At 47.5% G+C, this 20,617-nt stretch overlaps 1 protein-coding gene across 1 annotated transcript in view; it reads left to right on the top strand.

The window, feature by feature from the left end:
- The first annotated feature begins 790 nt into the window (after positions 1-790).
- MYO15A (myosin XVA) overlaps positions 791-20,617 on the top strand; it is an 84,818-nt gene continuing 64,991 nt past the window's right edge. Inside the window, exons 1-17 of the mRNA XM_088657268.1 lie at positions 791-912; positions 4,114-4,180; positions 5,520-5,633; positions 5,853-6,014; positions 7,516-7,629; positions 9,209-9,267; positions 9,410-9,533; positions 10,144-10,239; positions 10,569-10,700; positions 11,259-11,384; positions 11,790-11,867; positions 13,660-13,814; positions 15,221-15,266; positions 16,017-16,141; positions 16,618-16,735; positions 19,073-19,248; positions 20,129-20,213. Of these exons, the coding sequence (XP_088513394.1) occupies positions 791-912; positions 4,114-4,180; positions 5,520-5,633; positions 5,853-6,014; positions 7,516-7,629; positions 9,209-9,267; positions 9,410-9,533; positions 10,144-10,239; positions 10,569-10,700; positions 11,259-11,384; positions 11,790-11,867; positions 13,660-13,814; positions 15,221-15,266; positions 16,017-16,141; positions 16,618-16,735; positions 19,073-19,248; positions 20,129-20,213 (1,899 nt within the window). The remainder of the gene's footprint in view (positions 913-4,113; positions 4,181-5,519; positions 5,634-5,852; positions 6,015-7,515; positions 7,630-9,208; positions 9,268-9,409; positions 9,534-10,143; positions 10,240-10,568; positions 10,701-11,258; positions 11,385-11,789; positions 11,868-13,659; positions 13,815-15,220; positions 15,267-16,016; positions 16,142-16,617; positions 16,736-19,072; positions 19,249-20,128; positions 20,214-20,617) is intronic.

Raw genomic sequence — 20,617 nt, 5'->3', positions numbered from 1 at the left:
TTTCCAACATGTAAGATAAAAACAAATAAAATAAAACCTACATACAGCAACAGTGTTTTGTGTTGTGTAGGTGCCTATGATGTATATATTTTGTTATGTGCAAATGGCTTTAGATGCCTATTAGGCCCATAAATTACCATATAGCATATATTCAACACAAAAAACAGCGACAATTTGTTGTTGACAAAGGACAGCTGGACATAGAAAGGGCCTCATTACCTTCAGGAGCTTAGGGCCTCATCAAACCTAAATCCGGTCCTGATCTGAGCGACTAACGTGCAGCCTACATTTCTTGTTGCAGGGTAGTTGGCCATAAAAATCACACTCAATCAAGGGTGGGTTGATTGTTCCAGGGGTTAAACCACATGTGTGTGAGCACTCAGCACATTGTGTGTGTGCAGCCTTTGCCTTCCGTGTGAATTTCCACATGTGCTGTACATCTGCAACATTGCAGCTGGTGGGTCAGTCTTCATTGCTGTGAAATGTGCGCATCTTGGCAACCTTGGCAGAGTTCTTGATCCTCAGAGGCACCCAACTAAGCCCCGGAGCATAGACAATCTACACCTGGCCCTTGGGATGCTCTCCAAGCCACTCCTTTCTCTGAGATGTACCCCTCACTTGCCCTGCTGAGCAGCCTCCTTGACCACTGTTGCATGATGGGGTCTTCCTAGCGTGGGGAGACGACCCTCTTATTTGTTGTGGAGTTTGAGCTTTGAGCGAAGAAAACAACATCCTCCCCCTCATTGTTGCATGCCGGTGTGCTTTCTCCTCCTGTTTTGTATTTCGTTTTATGCGGTGGTCGAGTCAGATCCTTGAAGCGACTCCTCTGCTGGAATCCTTCGGAAATGCCAAGACGGTGCGGAACGACAACTCCAGCAGGTTTGGGAAATTTGTGGAACTCTTTCTGGAGAAGTAAGTAACCAAATGCCCTGCGTCTTTCTGTAATTTTCTCCTCTGTCCTGAGCCTGCATACTTAATGCTCCCATACGACCCTGCCTGAACTCTTAGGCCCTGATCCTAATGCCCCTACCCTGGGGTAGATCAAGGGAGTTGTAGCCAACGTTAGTCTCCCACTCAGAATAGACCCATTGAAATTAATGGTCGTGGCTAACTTTGAACTACTAATTTCAATGAGTCTATTAACTTCAATGAGGCTACAACCCACTGGCAGGCAATCCAGGCTTCCAGCCCATGAGATATTGGGCTCATGTTAGGGGGTGGCCCAGAGGGCATGAGCTCAAGATCTTTTGCATTAGGACAGGGGTCTCCAAACTAAGGCCCAGGGACCAGATGCGGCCCAATTGCCTTCTAAATCCGGCCCGCGGACGGTCCGGGAATCAGCATGTTTTTACATGAGTAGAATGTGTCCTTTTATTTAAACTGCATCTCTGGGTTATTTGTGGGGCCTGCCTGGTGTTTTTACATGAGTAGAATGTATGCTTTTATTTAAAATGCATCTCTGGGTTATTTGTGGGGCATAGGGATTCGTTCCTATTTTCCTCCAAAATATAGTCCGGCCCCCCACAAGGTCTGAGGGACAGTGGACCAGCCCCCTGCTGAAAAAGTTTGCTTACCCCTGCATTAGGACCCAGATCTCCTGCTCCTTTCCCTCCCTTTTAAAAAAGCTTTTTTATTTCTTACTTGCTTGTAAAGCTGTTGTGTAAACTGCAAAGCACCATTCTCATTTGCCCAAAGGCACCTTATACAGTATAAAATTAGCACATGCACAGGGGTCCTCTGCCCTGAGTAGGAATGAGCTGAGAGATTAAATTCAGTTCACATCTATGTAATTCACCCTTCCCAAAACAAACTGAGAACCAAAATGCAACCATCTTTCAAAATGTGCACCTTTTCTGAATTTTGCAGTGCATTTCTCCACCATGTAGCATATGCAAAAATGCATAGCGTAAATCTTTCTTGAAATCTTTCTCCTAAAAGTGAAAATAATGTACAAAAACGCACTATATTAGGGGAAATTGCTTTGCAAAGAATGTGTAGTTTAGGGGAAATTGCATGCAAAATGGGTGTATTAAGAGAAATTTGCACTAAAATGTTGATGAATTTTCATGAGGACATACCGGTACTTCTAAGGGGAAACATGCACAGGATTTTACTTTTTAACTGCCCCCCCAACCCAGTGCAGATGAAGGAATTGTAAGCCATCCTACTATGCTGCCTTAGGGCTAGTAGTTAATGGTGGTGCTTTGTAAGGCCAGTGGTGTCCCTAGCGCAGGAGCCAACCTAGTATCCTCCAGATGGTTAACTCCAAGTCCCATCATCCCCAGCCAGCTTGGCCAATGCTCAGGATGATGGGAGTTGTAGTCCCAAACATCTGGAAAGCAACACATTGCCTATCTCTGCCCTAGAGGTGGGTATTCCTTTCCCTTGTGAAGATGGGATTTTGTGATGTTTTAATGGTGGTATTGTGCTTTTTGGTATTCCCGGCTACAATATTTTTCTTGTGAACGGGCAGCTAATTAGCTAATTACAAATCTTAACAACTCCTACATGAAATTGCCCAAAATGCCGAGGTCATCTTCTGAGACCCTTCTCCAGAGGTGAGGTAATCAAGGAAAGGGCCTTTTCAGTAGTGGCTCCCTGCTTGGGAAATACTCTCCCCAATGGGGTTCACCTGGTGCCAAGTCTCATGTCTCTCCAATGCCTGAACAGCAACTTTTTATTTACCCAGGCCTTTTTATATAGTAGCTATTAGATCTGCTTCAGCACCGCTGCTACTTATTTTACCTTGCTTTGCTGCTTATCATCAGATTCTATAGTGTTTTGGGACGCGGGTGGCACTGTGGCACCTATGCAAACCACAGTTTGTTGTTACAACTGACTTTAGCTTCTGGGAATTCTGGGATTGGGCGTGGCTGCTCACAGTCCTGGGCTGGCCCTGTTGCTATGTTGGTGCACAATAGGCTCTTCTTTTCTCATGGCACCTCAAGTTTGAAATAATTGAAAGTACCTTCTACTGGGTCCAGGATCCTATAGTTGTAAAGCAGGCTGGATATATGAGATTGTGTCTTGTTGTCATGTAGAAGTGTTGTAAGCCAAAAATAGTTTGCCGCACTTTTCGCTCCATAAGACGCACCTTTTCCCTTCTAAAAAGTAAGAGGAGGCTCTGTGCGTCTTATGGAGCGAATGTGTGGTTCCTGGAGTTGAATTGGCCAGGGACAAAAGGCAGATCGTGTTTTTTGTTTTTTAGAAAGAGCTAAAGGCTAACAAGAGGGAGAGTGTTGAAAGGAACCCGTGATTGCAAGAGATCGGTGAGGGAGATAAGAGACGCTAGCTCCCTTCCCAGCCCGCCCAGGCCCCTTGCCCAGGCCTCAATTATTGTCTGCAGAGGGAGGCTGTTTGTTTCCCAAGGACATGTGACTGGCTGATTATATTTTCTGTCTGGAAACTGTAGAAATGGGTCCCTTTCCTTTCCTAGAGAAGCTGCAGAACTGTGAGTTGAACCCCATAAAAACAGGATTTTTTTCCTTTGCAAGGAAACTCAACAACTTTGAGCTGATCCTAAAAATGGAGCTTCCCCCTTTGCAAAAAAGATGCACAACTTTGAGCTGATCCTCAAAAAAATGGAGCTTTCCCCCTTTCCAAAAGAAGCTTCCTCAAATATTTAAGGGGGAGGGGGCAAAGGCACCTAGGCCTCTAGGAGTTGGCTGCTATGCCTAGGACAATTCAAGAAAGCAAAATATTTTTTTCTTGTTTTCCTCCTCTAAAAACTAGGTGCGTCCTATGGAGCAAAAAATACGGTATCTCCTGAGTTTATGCCAATAAAACTCAGAAATGTGAGGAGTTAGGATTCCAGCGTTGTTTATTGCAAAGCAATAGGTTGCAGTCGGATCGTTCCACAAAACTGCAACCCCGCCTGGTGGTCCAGGCAGTGATATTTATAAAGTTTCAAACAAAGCATTTCAATTTTCACCAATCATATACAATGTTACCTCATTTCACGATTAATGTACATGCGCAATAAGCACTGGCAATTTCTGCTGATTAAGTTCTGATTCCCACCATGTTCTGTTACATTGTGATGGTGTGCATGTTGGAAATCTGTGTTACGGGACGGAAAAGACCCAACACGCGTATTAAATTTTGTCTCTGCAGCAATGGGTTCATTTGTGGTGCCATTACTTCACAGTACCTTCTGGAGAAATCAAGGGTCGTCTTTCAGGTGAGGCTCTGCACTTCTCCTTCATTTCCCTAACACAGTGGTACCTCGGGTTACAGATGCTTCAAGTTACAGACTCCACTAACCCAGAAATATTACCTCGGGTTAAGAACTTTGCTTCAGAATGAGAACAGAAATCGTGTGGCGGCAGCGGGAGGCCCCATTAGCTAAAGTGGTACCTCAGGTTAAGAACAGTTTCAGGTTAAGAACGGACCTCCAGAACGAATTAAGTTCTTAACCTCGAACGAATTAAGTTCTTAACCTGAGGTACCACTGTAATCTTTTGTTGTAAGCAAGGGCCAGCTTTTAAAAAGAAAGATGGCTCCTCCATCTACTTTGCAGGCGCTCTGTGGCCAGGCTATTGAGTCATTTCCCTGACTTGTAAAATGTTGCAAGCTGGGAGAGAACTCTTAGGAGAAAAATGAGGTTTTCCCAAGAGTTCTGTAAGACAGTTAGGAAATAGCAGGCCTGTTCTAAATCTATCTTTCTATTTATTTATTGCATTTATATTCTATTTTTTATCCAAGGACCTCTTTTTTTTTTTTAATGTATTACGCCCTTCATCTGAAAATCTCAAGGTGGGTCACAGTTTACATACATGGTTCTTCCCCCTTCCTCATGAGCTTCATGGCCAAGTGGGGCTTTGAACCTGGGTCTCCCAGGTCCAAGTCTTACACTCTAACCACTACACCACACCATCAATCCAACAAAAGGACACCCGCCACTTGACTGTATAAAATATTAGGCAGGCATTTTAGAATAATAGAATGGTAGAGTTGGAAGGGACCATTAGGGTCATCTAGTCCAGCCCCCTGCAATGCAGGATTTTTTCCCACAACCCTGAAATTAAGTGTCTCGTGCTCTCCAGACTGAGCCATATTGTTTTCTATGCCTGCTAAAACATTTTTATTTAGGCAAGCCTACTGAAACATGTTATATTATATGTTATGTTATGTTATGTTATGTTATGTTAAATACACGGTTGATTTTATCCATATTTTGATAATTTTTTGTTGGTTTTTATCATTGTTTTTAAATGAATATGCTATACTATTATGTAAACCACTTAAGATGTGTTATTATTTTTATTAAACTGTACTTTATTTCTGCATAAAAATATGTATGTACTGCTGTTCATTAAAAATATATGAGCAGCTTACAACAATTATGCATAAAACCATAGAATAAAAAATATATAAAAGTTTAAATTAGACATCATCTATTCATACGACAAAAAATATGTATCACTATTTAAAAATAAATAAATCAACACATAAATGAAATCTCTCTCATACTGTTCCTCTGTCCATATTTGTCCTGGTAATGATTCTCTCTTGTCTAGGCCAACAATGAACGGAACTACCATATATTTTATGAGATGCTGGCTGGCCTCCCTGCCCAGCAGAAGCGGAAATTCGGCCTTCAAGAGGCAGAAACATACTATTACCTGAACCAGGTATGGGCCTCTCCTTGAAATGCCTACGGTACAGAAGGATAAAAGTGCTGGTTATTATTATCACAAAGACCCAAATATTCCAATCAAGGAGGAATGGTGCTCTGTCCCAGGCAGTGGTCCCAATCAGATGAGGGTCTTGGCCAGGGGCAGAGAGCCTTTTTCACCCCAGGGTCTGCATTCCCTTGCGGGGAACAAATGCCTCCCTTTCCCCGTCTGTAGGGAGGTAACTGCGAGATCCCTGGCAAGGTGGACACAGAGGATTTTCACCGGTTGCTCGACGCCATGGAAACCCTGCACTTCACTCCCCACGACCAGGACAGCATCTTCCGAATGTTGTCTTCCATTCTCCACTTGGGGAATGTCTACTTTGAAAAATACGAGGTTAGTTACTGGGATGGAAATGTAGTGTGCATTCTAAGGAAAGGCTTAAAAAAACCCAATAAACTACACCCCTTGTTCTTCCAGAGTGAGGAAGCAGGAAGCTTCAGGATGTAGTCTGGTTGGCTGTGTGGTGCCTTGATGTTTTCCTCTTGATTACATGGTCCCTGACTACCTGGATCATGTAGCCAGCAAGAACTTTTAATCGTATTGGTGCAAAGAGGGGAGAGGCAAGCAAGAGCGAACCAGTGTGAAAAATGTAAATCGCAGTGTGGGGAGGTCTTTTTGGGAGGCCAACTCCCATTTTCACACTGGTGAAAATTGGGCACAGCTGACCCGGTGTGTGGCAGCTATGAAAAAAGGCAAATCCCATGCTAGGGATCACTAGGAAAGGAATTGAAAATAAAACTGCCAATATCATAATGCCCACTATACAAATCAATGGTGCGGCTGCATTTGGAATACTACTGGTATGTACCGTTCTCGTCGCCTCATCTCAAAAAGATGTATATTTTCAGGACCCACCTGGTTTTTATGAGCGTACATTGCTTTAAAATGTTTTGAATATTATGTTTTAATGTTGTAACCTGCCCTGGGACCTTAAGGTGAAGGGCAGGCGATAAACAGACAAATATACATGCAAACTAAGTAACTAACAAATATTACAATTGGAGAAGGTTCAGAAAAAGACAACTAAAATAATCAGGCAAATGAGTGTATGAAGAATGGTTGCAGCATTTAGGACTTTCAAGTATAGAGAAAGAGGTGGCCTGATACTTAGAAGTTTATAAAATGATGCTTGTCATGGGGAAAAGGAATAGAGACAAGTTTTTCTCCTTCTCTTGTTGGATTACCAAATAGGCAGGGTAGGCACCAACCGATGGCCCAAAACCTTTTAGGTGGCCCACGACAACAGATCAAAATAACATTAATTTGATATTGAAATGAAGCTAAAAGTTCAAGCCTTCTTAGTTCAATGTTATCCCGCTAGAGCGTGCGCACAAGCCCCCCCCCCCCCGAGATTTTGACTGCCTAGGGGCCTCAACAGGGTTTAATCCAGCATTGGTCGGACGGCCAATGAAGCTGACAGTTGAAAAATATAGGACAGATAAATAAAAGAAAGGACTTCTTATGCAGTACAATGTTAAACTATGGAACTCGCTCCCACAGGAGGCAGTGGTGGTCACCAACTTGGATGGCGTTAAAATAGGATTGCACACATTAATGGAGGAGAGAGATGTCGGTGGTTACTTGCCATGATGGCGAGAGGCAATAATGCTCTTGAATACCAGTTGCCACAAAAAGGGAATGTGCTGCTCTTGTGCTTGGGTCCTCCTTGTGGGTTTCCCACAAGCACCTGGTTGGCTTCTGTGACAACCGGATGCTGGAGGAGGTGCTGCCTTATCCAGCAGCCTGTTTTTGCTGTATGTTCTTGAATGTCAAGTAAAAATAAATAAGGTCGCCCAGCCTCTTTGCAACTATGCCTTGACTTGGTGCTTTGCAGACAGATTGCCAGGAGGTGGCTTCGGTGGTGAGCGCCCAGGAGATCCGCGTTGTGGCCGATCTGTTGAAAATCTCCCCCGAGGGCTTGCAGAAGTCCATCACCTTCAAAGTGACGGTAAAGGGGCAGGCAGCCCTGACTGTGGATCTGGGAGGATGGGCATCGAAGGGCAGGTGTCTGTTGCTCTGCTTTTGGGCCAAGAACAGTTAAAGGGTTCAGGAGGAAGAGACCCTTTTATTCTGACCTGGAATTCTGGAAAAAACAAAACAAAACCTGGAGTGTTGAATATTTTGTGCTGCTTCTCTACAATGCATCTATTTGTTGTCTTTAATTATAGAATTATATAGGTAAAGGGTAAAGGGACCCCTGGCCATTAGGTCCAGTCGTGACCGACTCTGGGGTTGCGCGCTCATCTCGCATTATTGGCCGAGGGAGCCGGCGTATAGCTTCCAGGTCATGTGGCCAGCATGACAAAGCCGCTTCTGGCAAACCAGAGCAGCACATGGAAACGCCGTTTACCTTCCCGCTGTAGCGGTTCCTATTTATCTACTTGCATTTTGACGTGCTTTCGAACTGCTAGGTTGGCAGGAGCTGGGACCAAGCAACGGGAGCTCACCCCGTCACAGGGATTCGAACCGCCGACCTTCTGATCAGCAAGCCCTAGGCTCAGTGGTTTAACCACAGCGCCACCTGGGTCCCTTTATAGAATCATATAATCTAGTCCAACTCCCTACAATTCGGGGACTCCTGCTCAGAGCCATTCCTGGGTTGGCTCAAACCACCAACCTCTTGGTTAACAGCCAGATGCACTGACCCACAAGTGGGGTCTATTGTTTGCCTGTTAGTTTTTAATTATTATAATAAATTGGGCTCTCAATATTTTGTCACAAGCTGCCCGGGGAATGTTTGTTTATTATGGGCTTCTATATAAACGTAACCATAAATTATAGTAATAATAGGCATGGTTACTCAGCAGGTGGCTCAGGGAGGGACAAGTGCTTCCCTTCCCTTAGTGGTGAATTGCTTAGAGTTTTGTTATGCCCTATATATGTTGCCTAGCAGGAAGGAGAATGTGGTTACCTGACTTCTTGGTAAAAAGGCTCTGCCTAAAGGTATCTCTCGGGACGCAGGTGGCGCTGTGGGTTAAACCACAGAGTCTAGGGCTTGCTGATCAGAAGGTCGGCGGTTCAAATCCCTGCAACGGGGTGAGCTTCTGTTGCTCGGTCCCAGCTCCTGCCAACCTAGCAGTTCGAAAGCACATCAAAGTGCAAGTAGATAAATAGGGACCGCTCCGGCGGGAAGGTAAACGGCGTTTCTGTGTGCTGCTCTGGTTCGCCATGCTGGCCACATGACCCGGAAGCTGTCTGCGGACAAACGTCGGCTCCCTTGGCCTATAGAGCGAGATGAGCGCCGCAACCCCAGAGTCGGACACGACTGGACCTGATGGTCAGGGGACCCTTTACCTTTACCTTTAAAGGTATCTCACTGATTACTGCAGTCATCCTTGACCCCCAGCCAGTTGACCTGGTGGGACGGTGGATGGACTCAAGAGCTTCCAGTTTGAGCCCAGCAGCACCTGTGGATTAGGATGGAGGAGATTCCATGAGGTTGTGCAGGGAGGGGACATGATATTTTGTGTGACTGGCGCCCGCCAACAGAGGGGGCCATCTTTCTTCTTTCTTCGTTTTCTCAACAGGAAACCATGAGAGAAAAGATATACACCCCACTCACTGTCGACAGTGCCGTTGATGCCAGGTAAACAGAAGCCCCGCCCATCTCCACAACTGTAATGGACAGAGCCACTCACCCTCAGCACCCCTGCTTGTGGCCTTGTCTTCTTCCATTTCTTTGCCCACAGCGCTTGTGCATGTGATTTTTCCTTTCTTTCCCCCCTCAGAGATGCCATTGCCAAGATCCTCTACTCCTTGCTCTTCAACTGGCTCATCGACAGGATTAACAGGCTCATCTACCCCAGGCAAGAGACCCTGTCCATCGCCGTCTTGGATATCTATGGCTTTGAGGTGAGGGAAGAAGTGTTCAGCCAATTACAACCGGGGCCTTCCCCAGAAACTGCTATTTGGTGCCCAACACAAATGTCCCTTGACAAAGGACCTAAGATACAAGGGAGGAGGATAGAATAACACACACACACACACACACACCTAGTGCCCCCAGAATGGTGCTTGTCACGCCGAGGTGGCTGGTGCTCTCTGGGACAGGCTGGGTGGAAAGCAGGAAGACTGACAGTAGATGGAGCCATAGTAAAAACAGGCAGAGACAACTTATGCTCGTTTTGCCTCCATCCTTCTTCCTGATGGGTTCTGCATGGGGCAGCACTGAGACTAAGGAGGATGAAGCCAACAGGCAGGACCACCCCTGGACTGTAAGAAAGACAGGTGGCACGTATAGATTGGCAGAGGGCAGAGACTAGTGGGGCAGTTGCCCGCGTGCCCCTGATGAACCAGCCTCCAGTGCTGCAATGGCTGCCACTTCTGATATTCCCGGAGGCAGGCTCAGTTCGAGAACGGCTGGCTGGGCTGTGGAGCTCTTCTCCTCTATACTGGGTAGCCTGAAGTAGCCCTTTGCTCTGCATGTACACATTTTTAACTTGCGGTCTGAATTTTTGAATAGGATCTGGGCTTCAACAGCTTTGAACAGTTGTGCATCAATTACGCAAATGAGTATCTCCAATTCTTCTTCAACAAAATCGTCTTCAAGGAGGAGCAGGTGAGGCCAGAATCCATCATCACCACCATTCTTGGGATTTTAGAGCATCACATTTTTTTTGGTGGATCTGCAGCTGTGTTGCACTCGTGTGTGTGCGCGCGCGCACGTATGTGTGTGTGTGTGTTTAATGCTGATATGTTTTATTTTCTTGTTTGTTCTTTTTGTTATAGTTTGCTATTTTTGGTCATTTGTTTTTAAGTGACATGTGTCCTCTTGAAAAATTTGTCATAGGCAGGATGCAAATATCAATATATAAGTAATTAAAAGCAGCTGGTGAGGGTGGGGGGCAGCAGATACAAATCTAACTAATAAATACATTCTGTATTCAGGAGGAATATATCCGGGAGCATCTTGAGTGGAGAGAAATACCCTTCAATGATAACCAGCCTTGCATTGACCTCATTGCCCACAGGCCTTATGGGATTTTAAGGATTCTGGATGACCAGAGCAGTTTCCCTCAGGTACCACTTGGTGCTGGGTAGAATCCATGCATAATTTTTTTTTAAAGTCTGTTCTAGTCACAGGATGACACTAACTGCTTTTGCTCAGAAGCGCTTTCCCCATGTATTCATTTAGGGAGGCAAGGGAAGCAATTATCCCCCTTTGAGGGGGTGACACTCTTTCTATGCTCAAAGACCCTTGGAATGAGAGCACCAGAATTTCTGGAAGCAAGCATTGGCCAATGTTTCATGTCTTGATAAATACTATGGTTGGATCATTCAACGACTCTCAGTGCAAAGGCACAGCATAATGGCCTGTCTTTAAAAGAGTCTGTCCCTTGCATCTCTGTTTGAGTCACTATTCTGGGCTCACAGCATGCAGAACCATGGTGATTGGCTCTAGAAGGCAGCCAATTCTTCCTCTTTCACAGTCAAAAAGTGTGCCTCATAGATGCCACTGGCCTAAAATGGACAGTGCTTGCAGCAAAGGTGAACTTGAACCCAGAACGTCCCCACCGACACTGGGTGGACAACATGGGGCACTGCTAGTCTGACCCAGTTATTCCTCCACCTTGCCAGGCCACAGATCACACATTTCTCCAGAAGTGTCATTACCACCACGGCGCCAACCCGCTTTACTCCAAACCAAAGATGCCGCTTCCTGAGTTCTCCATCAAGCACTATGCTGGCAAAGTTACCTACCAGGTGAGACACCGGGTGGTTGGGAAGGAGCAACACAAAGAGGAAGAACAGGGTACATTCTGCACACATAAGGTGCTTGGTGCCTTGGACTGGGACCTCCAGCCTCCAGCCCCTCCTGTGCCACCATCACCCTGTTTCCACTGCAAGCCCGGCAGACTGTGCTCTGTGCCTCCACAGCACCATCTAGGCTATAGCTCCAGCCTGCCTGGGCATTGCATCAGCTGACCCTGCCAAGATCAGGGTGGCACTGAGGAGCAGTAATGATCAGGGCAGCAGTTTCAGCCCCACGTAGCACAGAAAGTAAGGGCACCTGGGCCAGACTTCTCCCTGCTTTGAATGGAGAGGTGCTTCACACATAGACTATATTTTGGCTCAGGAAATATAATGCATTTCTTAACCCCACTGCAGGTACACAAGTTCTTGGATAAAAACTACGATCAGGTTCGCCTGGACGTCCTGGAGCTTTTTGTCAACAGCAAAATCAAAGTAGGTGTTTTGGGGTGGCCTCAGGTCGGCTGGCTCCAATGCATCCGATGGCTTCTGTGTTTGGAAGAGTAGGGCGAAGCAGTGTGGTCTGGCTGTTGTTAGTAGCGTCACCTAAATAATACAGATGGAGTCCAGAGAGAAAAGAAACTGATAAAACTTAACTGGGTTAATTGAATGAAAACAACCACAACCACATAATATGAGGAGAAATAAACACAGAGGTAATGTCTTTCTTAATTCAGGCCTTGTTCATAGCAGGAAGACATACAACAACACAAACAGGAAGGAAAAAGCTCCCTCAGAACTGCACAGCCAATGAGAGCATGAGTTACCTCAGCAAGCATCATGCCACGCTGCCTGGTTGCTAAGCAACACCTCCACCCATCCCTCTTCTTGTCTCTGTGACTTTAACCCTAACTGAATTAACCCTTAAATTACAAAGCCAATCAGAGCGCAAGTTACCTCAGCAAGGCTCATGCCCCTCTGCCTGGTTGCTAAGCAACACCTCCACCTGTTCTCCTCCCCCTGCTCATTGACTTTAATACTAATTGAATTAACCCTTAAGTTACACACAGAATGATCTCTGCTGTTGCACTTCCAGCAGTGGTGGGGAGCATAGGAATGGGGACTTGCAGATATAGGTTGTCTAAATGGGTGGTGATTAAAGGTCATTCCTGGCTTCACTGATTGACCTTGGAGCAGTCACTATCTCTCTGCATAACCTACTCTGCAGGGCTGGTGTACATTCGGGTGACTGAACATTTTTTGTCCCGAGGGGCATATTGGCCAATCCATTCAGAGACCCCACAACAGGGGTAGGTATGGCCAAAATTGGCTGTGGCCAACTCTCACACACATACTTGCACTCATGCACACACAATCCCACACACCTCTCTCTGCTCAGCTGAGCTGTGTATATTAGCTTAAGGAAAGTTATTGCAATCTCCGTGCTCACCAAATGATGATTCGGATGACCAGGGAGGGGCAGGTTTGCATGCACATCAAAGTACATTGCTGGATGGAGATGTTTAAATGTCTCTTCACTCCCCAGGGGTGGCTTCTGTTTTTATTTATTTATATTTTTGACCCAACTGCAAAAATAGATGAGATATTGGGTAGGGGAGAAAAATCAGAGCTCTCAACCACTCCTGGTCTACACTATTCTCACCTAGCAATGGGGAAGGAATTCATCCAGTACAGCACTGATTCTAATGCTAACCTGTTTAATTAATACTTTCCAGACGAGTATGAGGATCAGAGCATAGCTTATCCTTTGAAAGTCACACTTCTCCAAATCTTGCAGTGCAGTTTTCCAGCGCCAAAAATGTGTGTATGCAGGGAAATAAATGCTTAGAAATACTGCACTGTACTACTTTAGTGCATTGTACTGGGGAAAATTGCTTGCCAATTGCATCTGTTAGACCGAATGGTGTATAAACACAGGTGTATCAGTAAAAATGCATGGGAAAATGAGTGTCAATGTTCATGCAAACTTTTTTTTAAAAAAAATCACAGACTGATCTTGAAATGGGGCGAACTGAAATTTAAGATGGGGTGGGGGGAAGAAATTAAGACGGACAGATCCATCCATCCTTATAATCTCTCCCTGTTCTCATTTCATCCTCACGACAGCCATGCGAGGTAGGTTAGGCTGGCAGAGAGTGGCTTGCCCAATATCACCCAGCAAACGTCCTCTGTGCAGGGAGAGCTGGATCAAAATGGAATGAGTTGCGAATGTCCCACCTGCTCCCAAAATGTCCCCTACAAAATGCCTCCTCTGCTCTTGCCCCAGATGGTGGCCAACCTGTTCTACAGCCATGCCCAGGTGATAGCTCAGCAGAAGACCATGATGGGGAGGAGCAGCACCAGCAGGCGGAAATATAAGTCCCACACGGTGGCAGCGAAATTCCAGCAGTCGCTTTTGGACCTTGTGGATAAAATGGAGAGGTGAGTGAGGAAGGCATAGGGCAAGCACTTGTGTGAATAGCTTTTCAAATTGCTGGCACGGAGGGCCCATGAACCGGATCAGGACCTTGGCAGGGTGGCAGGCAAGGGAGTCCAAAACCCGCTGTTCCGGGTTCTCTTCCAGCCCTGCCTGGAGGTTCCAGGGATTGAACCTGCGTTGAGTTATGATCCTTCCCCTGAAAATTAAGTAAGATTCTAGTCCTCAGTACTAGTTACAGGTAGGTAGCCGTGTTGGTCTGATGTAGTCGAAACAAAAAAATAAAAAATAAATTCCTTCCAGTAGCACCTTAGAGACCAACTAAGTTTGTCAGCTCTCTATATTGGACAAACAGGCCAAACCCTACGCCAAAGGATAAATGGACATAAATCTGACATCAGGAATCACAAGACAGAGAAACCAGTAGGAGAACACTTCAATCTCCCAGGACATTCTATACAAGATCTCAAAGTAGCTGTCTTATTACAGAAAAATTTCAGAAACAGACTGGAAAGAGAAGTTGCTGAATTGAAACTCATTACCAAGCTTAAAACCATGAAGAGACCTGGTCTGAATAGAGACATTGGATTCTTATCTCATTATACATGATAAAGCTTTCTTTAGCCACCTCACCCCTTGCTTTTTCCTGCAAGACCAATTGCAGTCATTAACAGTCGTCAACAGGTTTACCACTCCTATCAGCCAATCACCCATTCCCACCACCCTTCTGAATAATACCCCCACCCTCTGACTATACATAAGGGTCTGGTGACTTCTGTTTCAGTGTATCTGAAGAAGTGTGCATGCACACGAAAGCTCATACCTATGACAAACTTAGTTGGTCTCTAAGGTGCTACTGGAAGGATTTTGTTTTTGTTTTTGTTTCGTCTAGTCCTCAGTGTTACAGGTCTTGTATAAAGGGATGAAACTGCCTCCTGTCAAATCAGAACATTGCTACAGCTAGTCCAGTATGGTCCATGCTGTCTGGCGGCAGCTCTCTGTGGTTTCATACAGGAGACATTCTCATTTCTACTTAGAGATGCTGAGGATTTAACCTGCATGCACAGCTGGCGCTCTCCCACTAAGTTGCAGCCCTTCCCTAGACGTAGAAAGGAATAGATTTAGGTCCTTTGCACATTTGTTGCTTCCCATAGAGTGAATCAGCGGTGATTTTCATACTGTATATGGGTGGTTTTTTAATTGACCCATGGATCGGGACCCTGGCAGGTTGTGGGGGGAGCAAGGGGGTACTGAACCTGCTGTTTGCATGAGCAGGATATTTCCCATTCGTGTCGGCGGAAGCGTCTTCCTTCATGCAAATAGAAGGCAATTCCATTCAACATGCACCACTTTCAGGATGAAGAAATTTTATAGTCCCATCGTATGTGTGTTTTTTCTTCTTCTTCCACAGATGTAACCCTTTCTTCGTCCGCTGCATCAAACCCAACAATAAGAAGGTATGGACTTGCTGTGCCCTAAGGAGAGAGGGACATAAGAAGCTGCCTTTTTGCAGAGTCAGTCTGCTGGTCCATCTAGCTCAATGTTGCTGTCACTGACTGGCAGCAGCTCTGCAGGGTTTCAGGAAGAAGTCTTTCTTAGCCCTTCCTGGAACTGCCAAAGGTTGAACTTGAGACCTTTTGCATGCAGAAGCAGGTGCCTTACCACTGAACTATGACCCTCCCTCAAAAGCATTTTCATAGAACAGTAGGGCTGAAAGGGACCCCAAGGGTCATCTGGTACAACCCCCTGCAATGCAGGAAATTTTGATCATGGTGTTTAATGGCTTCACTTCCACCCCACCTCCTTGCAGTGCTAACACAGCTGCAGCCAAGCCTCTCCCTCCTTGCAGCTTCTCCTGCAGAAACACAATTTCTACAATGCTGCCATATCATCTCTATAAACTATTTCTCCTTCTACTGCCCTTCCATAGCCCCCATTTCCTTCCAGTCGTCTCCTCAATTCCACTTTGGGCACCTGCTGGGTCATTCAGAAACTGATGGATGCTGAGTCATCCATCACAGGTAAAGGAAGGCCTGTCACTAAATGGTGCTTCTTCTGGCCTGAAAACCCAATGGTCTTGAGTCGCCCAGAGAGCTCCTCTCTCACACTCTGTCAGGCTCGTTTCTCCTACATCACAATATGAATCCTGAACCAGTCGGCTCATTTACTATCCTGTCCAATGCTCTCTTTTGCTCTCCCTCAACCAGAAGCCAGGACTTTTTGAGCCTGACGTAGTCAGCAGCCAGCTGCGGTACTCGGGCATTCTGGAGACCATCCGCATCCGCAAAGAGGGCTTCCCCGTTCGCATCCCCTTCCCAACGTTCATTGAAAGGTATGCTCAACAAGGGCTCTGACCCAGGAAGGCAAGGAAGGGGAAGAGCAATTGCAGGCTCTGATAGGCAGGCTTGGCTGTGGTATCCTTGCTAATTTTGCCCGGGAGCCTTTGGTGGGGAAGGACTTTATTTATTGTCCCAGGTATACAGTATCTACCAGGGGTCCCCTAACCACATGCTTATTAGCAGAGCCAGCCCCAAACGTTTTGCTGCAGGAAGGGAAGGAGAAGGTGGTGTTCGCCCCTGTTCCAGAAACTGACCAGGGTGGCAATGGACTTTTTGTTCAGTTGTGGCACTATGTTAGTATCCTTTGTTGGGTGAGAAGGAAAAATAAAACAGGTACTATATAGAAAGGCTTTTTGGACTTTGACTCCCACAAGCCCCAGCCAGCATAGCCAGTGATGAGGGATGATGGGAGTTGTAGTCCAGCAACAGTTGGAGGGCACCCAATCACACCTTCAGCCTGTCTCTTTAGGTACCGCTGCCTTGTGGATATCAGACAAGGCATGATCCCTGATGCGTGGAACAGTGCGGCAGTGCTGAAGAAGCTATGCTCAGTCACCCCCGATATGTACTGCATTGGAGCCACCAAGGTACAGCCGCCATTTTCCTTGAGGATCATGGTTGTAAGTAACTGTTTGGCAGCTTGGAGCATGGAAGTTCCCACCCCTGGATTTTCTGTCATGGGGTGATGAGCCCAGGGGTCTCTCTGCCTCTCAGCTGACCAAGGTGAATGGACAGCTCACCTGCCTGCGTCTGAGGGAGAGGGGAGGCAACAAGGCCACATCCATCAACCAAGCTGGGAGAGCTAACTGCCCTAGAGCTCCTCCTCTCTCAGAAGTGTCTCCATCTGTAGCCATTCCACCTGGTTGCATCTGAGGGAGAAATGAGACACTTAAGCCACCTCCAGGGCCGTCTCTAGGCCCGGGCTGGGTGGCGCAAGGCGCCAGGGCGCCTGGCAACTAGGGGCGCGGAAGGGGCGCCAAATGTCTGGTGTCTGGGAGCAACTGCCGTCGGCGCTCCCCCCACCCCCCACAGCGGCAGTAGCGAGCGGCCTTTGAGCTTCCTCCATGAAGCAGAATCAGCGAGACTCCTGCCTAGAGTGGCACCATGCGCCTGCTGCCACTCTAGGCAGGAGTCTCGCTGATTCTGCTTCATGGAGGAAGCTCAAAGGCCGCGCGCCACCGCCGCGTCCCGGAACGGCCGCTGGAGGGAGGCACCAAGGAGGGGATGGTCCAGGGCGGGAGGCCGAGCAGCCCCCTCTGTGGGAAGTGGGCTCTGCGCCCAGGCCAGCCCCCTGCAAGGTGGTGCGCGCCATCCAGGCTCCACCATCCTCCATCTCCGCCCCTCAGCTGTGCGCTACTGCCGCCGTGGGGGGGTGGGGGCGCCGGAGGATTCTTGAACCACGGCGCTGGATACCCTTAAGACGTTACTGGCCGCCTCCACCAGCAAGGCTTGGACACTGGCGGAGGAAGGGGGTGTGGTGGGTGCAGCCCGTCCGGGTGTCATCGCTGAGGAGGGATGACATTGCCGCCCCACCCCCCTGGGATGCATAGCTGCCAAGTCTCTCATATTCCCCGGGAAATCCCCATTTTTCCAGCTGTTCCTAGCTGAAAAAACAGATGTTTTTGTCCCCCCCCCGGTTTATTCTGGTGTGGCGGCCATTTTGGAACTGGGCGGAGCATGCTCAGAAGCGACTTTTGATGCTGCTCTGCCCAGTTCCAAAATGGCTGCAATGCGACTTCTGGTGCGGTGGCCATTTTGGAACTGGGCAAAGCAGCATCAAAAGTCACTTCTGAGCATGCTCCGCCCAGTTCCAAAATGGCGGCAGCACTACTTCCGGCCTGCTACTTCTGGCCCGGTCCCTTATTTCTCCGACAGCAACTTGGCAGGTATCCTGGAATGCTCGCCCTGCCCCTGGGGGTGGCTGGCCCTCCCCTCCGGGTGCCAGAGCAGCTAGCTCTGCCTCTGGGCTTGGGCCAACTCCCATTTGGCCAAAGAACTGCCTCACCCATCAGATGTCAAAGAGATAAATGAGTATGCAACCTTCCGTAGACATCTGAAGACAGCCCTGTGTAGGGAAGCTTTTAATGCTTGCTATATCTTGTGTTTTCTTATATTCTGTTGGAAGCTGCTCAGGGTGGCTGGGGCAACCCAGTCAGAGGGGCAAGGTACGGGTAATCAATGATTATGATTATTCCGCTTGGCCATTACCACTGACTTCATCACAAAACAGTATGAAAAAGTCTGTGGCATTCTCACGGGGCCTACCTGAGTGGATTTGTTTGGCTCTTCCTCTTTGCCATTCCTGTTTATTACTTTTACATGATGTCTCTTAGATTGTAATGTGTTATTGTAAAACAGAAACTACCCCCCAGCATAGGAGCCAACTCCTAGGGGCCAAGGGGTCTTCAGCCCCCAAAATAAAACATTTGAGGAGGGTGCCCCCTCCCCATTGATGGGCATTGCCAGTCAAATAGTGTGTGTGCGCACTGCATCATGTGATCAATTATACAGGGCAGCGCTTACTTGGGCCCACCAATATTTTATTGAAGTTGGTCCTCCTGCCCCTCCAGTGCTTTGACAGGAAAGCTGTTGTATAAATGTCATGAATAACTGAATGCCAAGGAAGGTTGGGTGTAGGTAGCTGCCACCCAGAGCCTCTGCAGTGGGTTGGTTAAGAGCACTGGACTAGGACCTAGGAGAGACCAGGATTCAAATCCCCACTTCAGCCGTGAAGCTCATTGGGTTACCTTGTAAGCCAGTTGCTGCTTCTCGGCCTAACCCACCTCAGAGGGTTGTTGTGAAGAAGAATCGGGAGAGGGAGGACTGTGTACGCCACCCTTGATCGCCTTGGAGGAAAGGTGGGAGAGGAGTGCAGTTAATTGATTAATTAATGAGTTGTTCTGATGCTCCCCCCCTCACACCAGCTCTTCATGAAGGAGAATGTCTACCAGCACTTGGAAGGGAAGCGAGAACGGATTGTCCACATGGCAGCTCTAACGCTGCAGCGGTACACGCGCGGCTTCTTGATCAAGAAACGCTTCTTCGCCCTCCGCCACAAGATCATCCTCTTCCAGGCGCGGGCCCGAGGCTATCTTGTCAGGTGCACAGCTGGAACATGCTCTCCGCGCTAGAGATAGAGGAGGACAGGCATCTGTGTGCGCTTGGGGAGGGTGTGTGAGAACATTGGCCAGCGTCAGCCGCCGCCATTGTGGTCATGTCTGACATGACGCCCGTGGCGTAACATCACATCATCATACATCATCCCCACCCCTGCCTTGCACGATGGATTGTTGGGGCAAAGGAATAGGCAGCGTAATGACATCATATCTTACACTGCACAACACGAGGCTAGGGATGGGGGGCCACTGGCCAGTGGGTCAGCCTTGGCCCATCATAGGGTTCAACCACAAAGCCTTTTTAAAAACCACATCCACCTGCCAATCAGGTGACATCAGTGACCTGTGGTAGGTTGGCGTTCAATTCTGCATTGGTCCAACCAGCACTGGGCCCAACCTACTCCGCAGGGTTTAGTCCCTGCTCACCAGCTGATGATCAGAGGTTGAATCTTGCTAAGTTCCCTGCAGAGAATACCACTCTGTTCATCCAACAGCAGTTCTGCTGTGAGCTACTTCAAAGAGGAGTGTGGGTCTGTTTGAAAGCCCTTTTGCAAACAGCCCTTCACTGCTCTTTGAAGTCCCAGCGGGGCTGCAAAGCACAGCACCACCTGATGTCATCTTGATTACAGGTGGTTGACAGATTGACAGGTGAAGAACACCGCACTACACCACGCTAGGTGTGTCTCAGCATCTGAATTTTGAGTTGCCTGTTCCCTCTGCATGTTAAACGTGTGCCATTTGTGTCTGGTCTGTTTGTCCGTTATCGTCTTTTATTTTGGTTTTTTGCCTTGGGTAGGAGAAAGTGTTGTTGAGGCTGGGTGTGATCTTTCCCACCTCCGTACCGGGGGGTTTCCCGTCCTGCAGGCAAAGGTACCGGAGGCTGCGTCGAACCCTCATCAAGGTCAGGTGCCTGGTACGCATCTATGTGAATCGCAGGAGATACCTTAAGGTGAGTCCCGTCTTGTCTGGGCACTGGCAGAGAAGGTGGGGGAGCCTGGAGGGTGGCAAGGGAAGGGGATTTTGTAGCAGGCAAAATGAGACGAATTGGACACCTGCAAGCAGGACTTGAGTGCAACTGGATTCTCTCTTCCTGCCATTAAATAGGGAATCTGGATTGAGTTGAATGTGCATTTTCACCTGTGTGTTCCATCCTCCTCAGAGGGGAAAAGGGCATTTTAAACATTGCATTTTGTATCTAAGTGTCAAAGTAATTCACATTCTCCTCACCCCACCTCCAGTTGTTCAGAGGTTTGCATAGTAAGGGCAGCAGGTTGGCTTGATTGATTGAAGCAGTTTAGACTCACAAAGATGCCCAGCTATCCCCGAATGAATAGATCCAAACCTGTGTTACCT

Source organism: Zootoca vivipara, chromosome 13 (assembly GCF_965207765.1).
Source record: "Zootoca vivipara chromosome 13, rZooViv2.hap1.1, whole genome shotgun sequence".
NCBI lineage: Eukaryota > Metazoa > Chordata > Lepidosauria > Squamata > Lacertidae > Zootoca > Zootoca vivipara.
The sequence above is the reverse complement of the archived record's forward strand: the minus strand, read 5'-3'. Positions and strand labels throughout refer to the sequence as shown.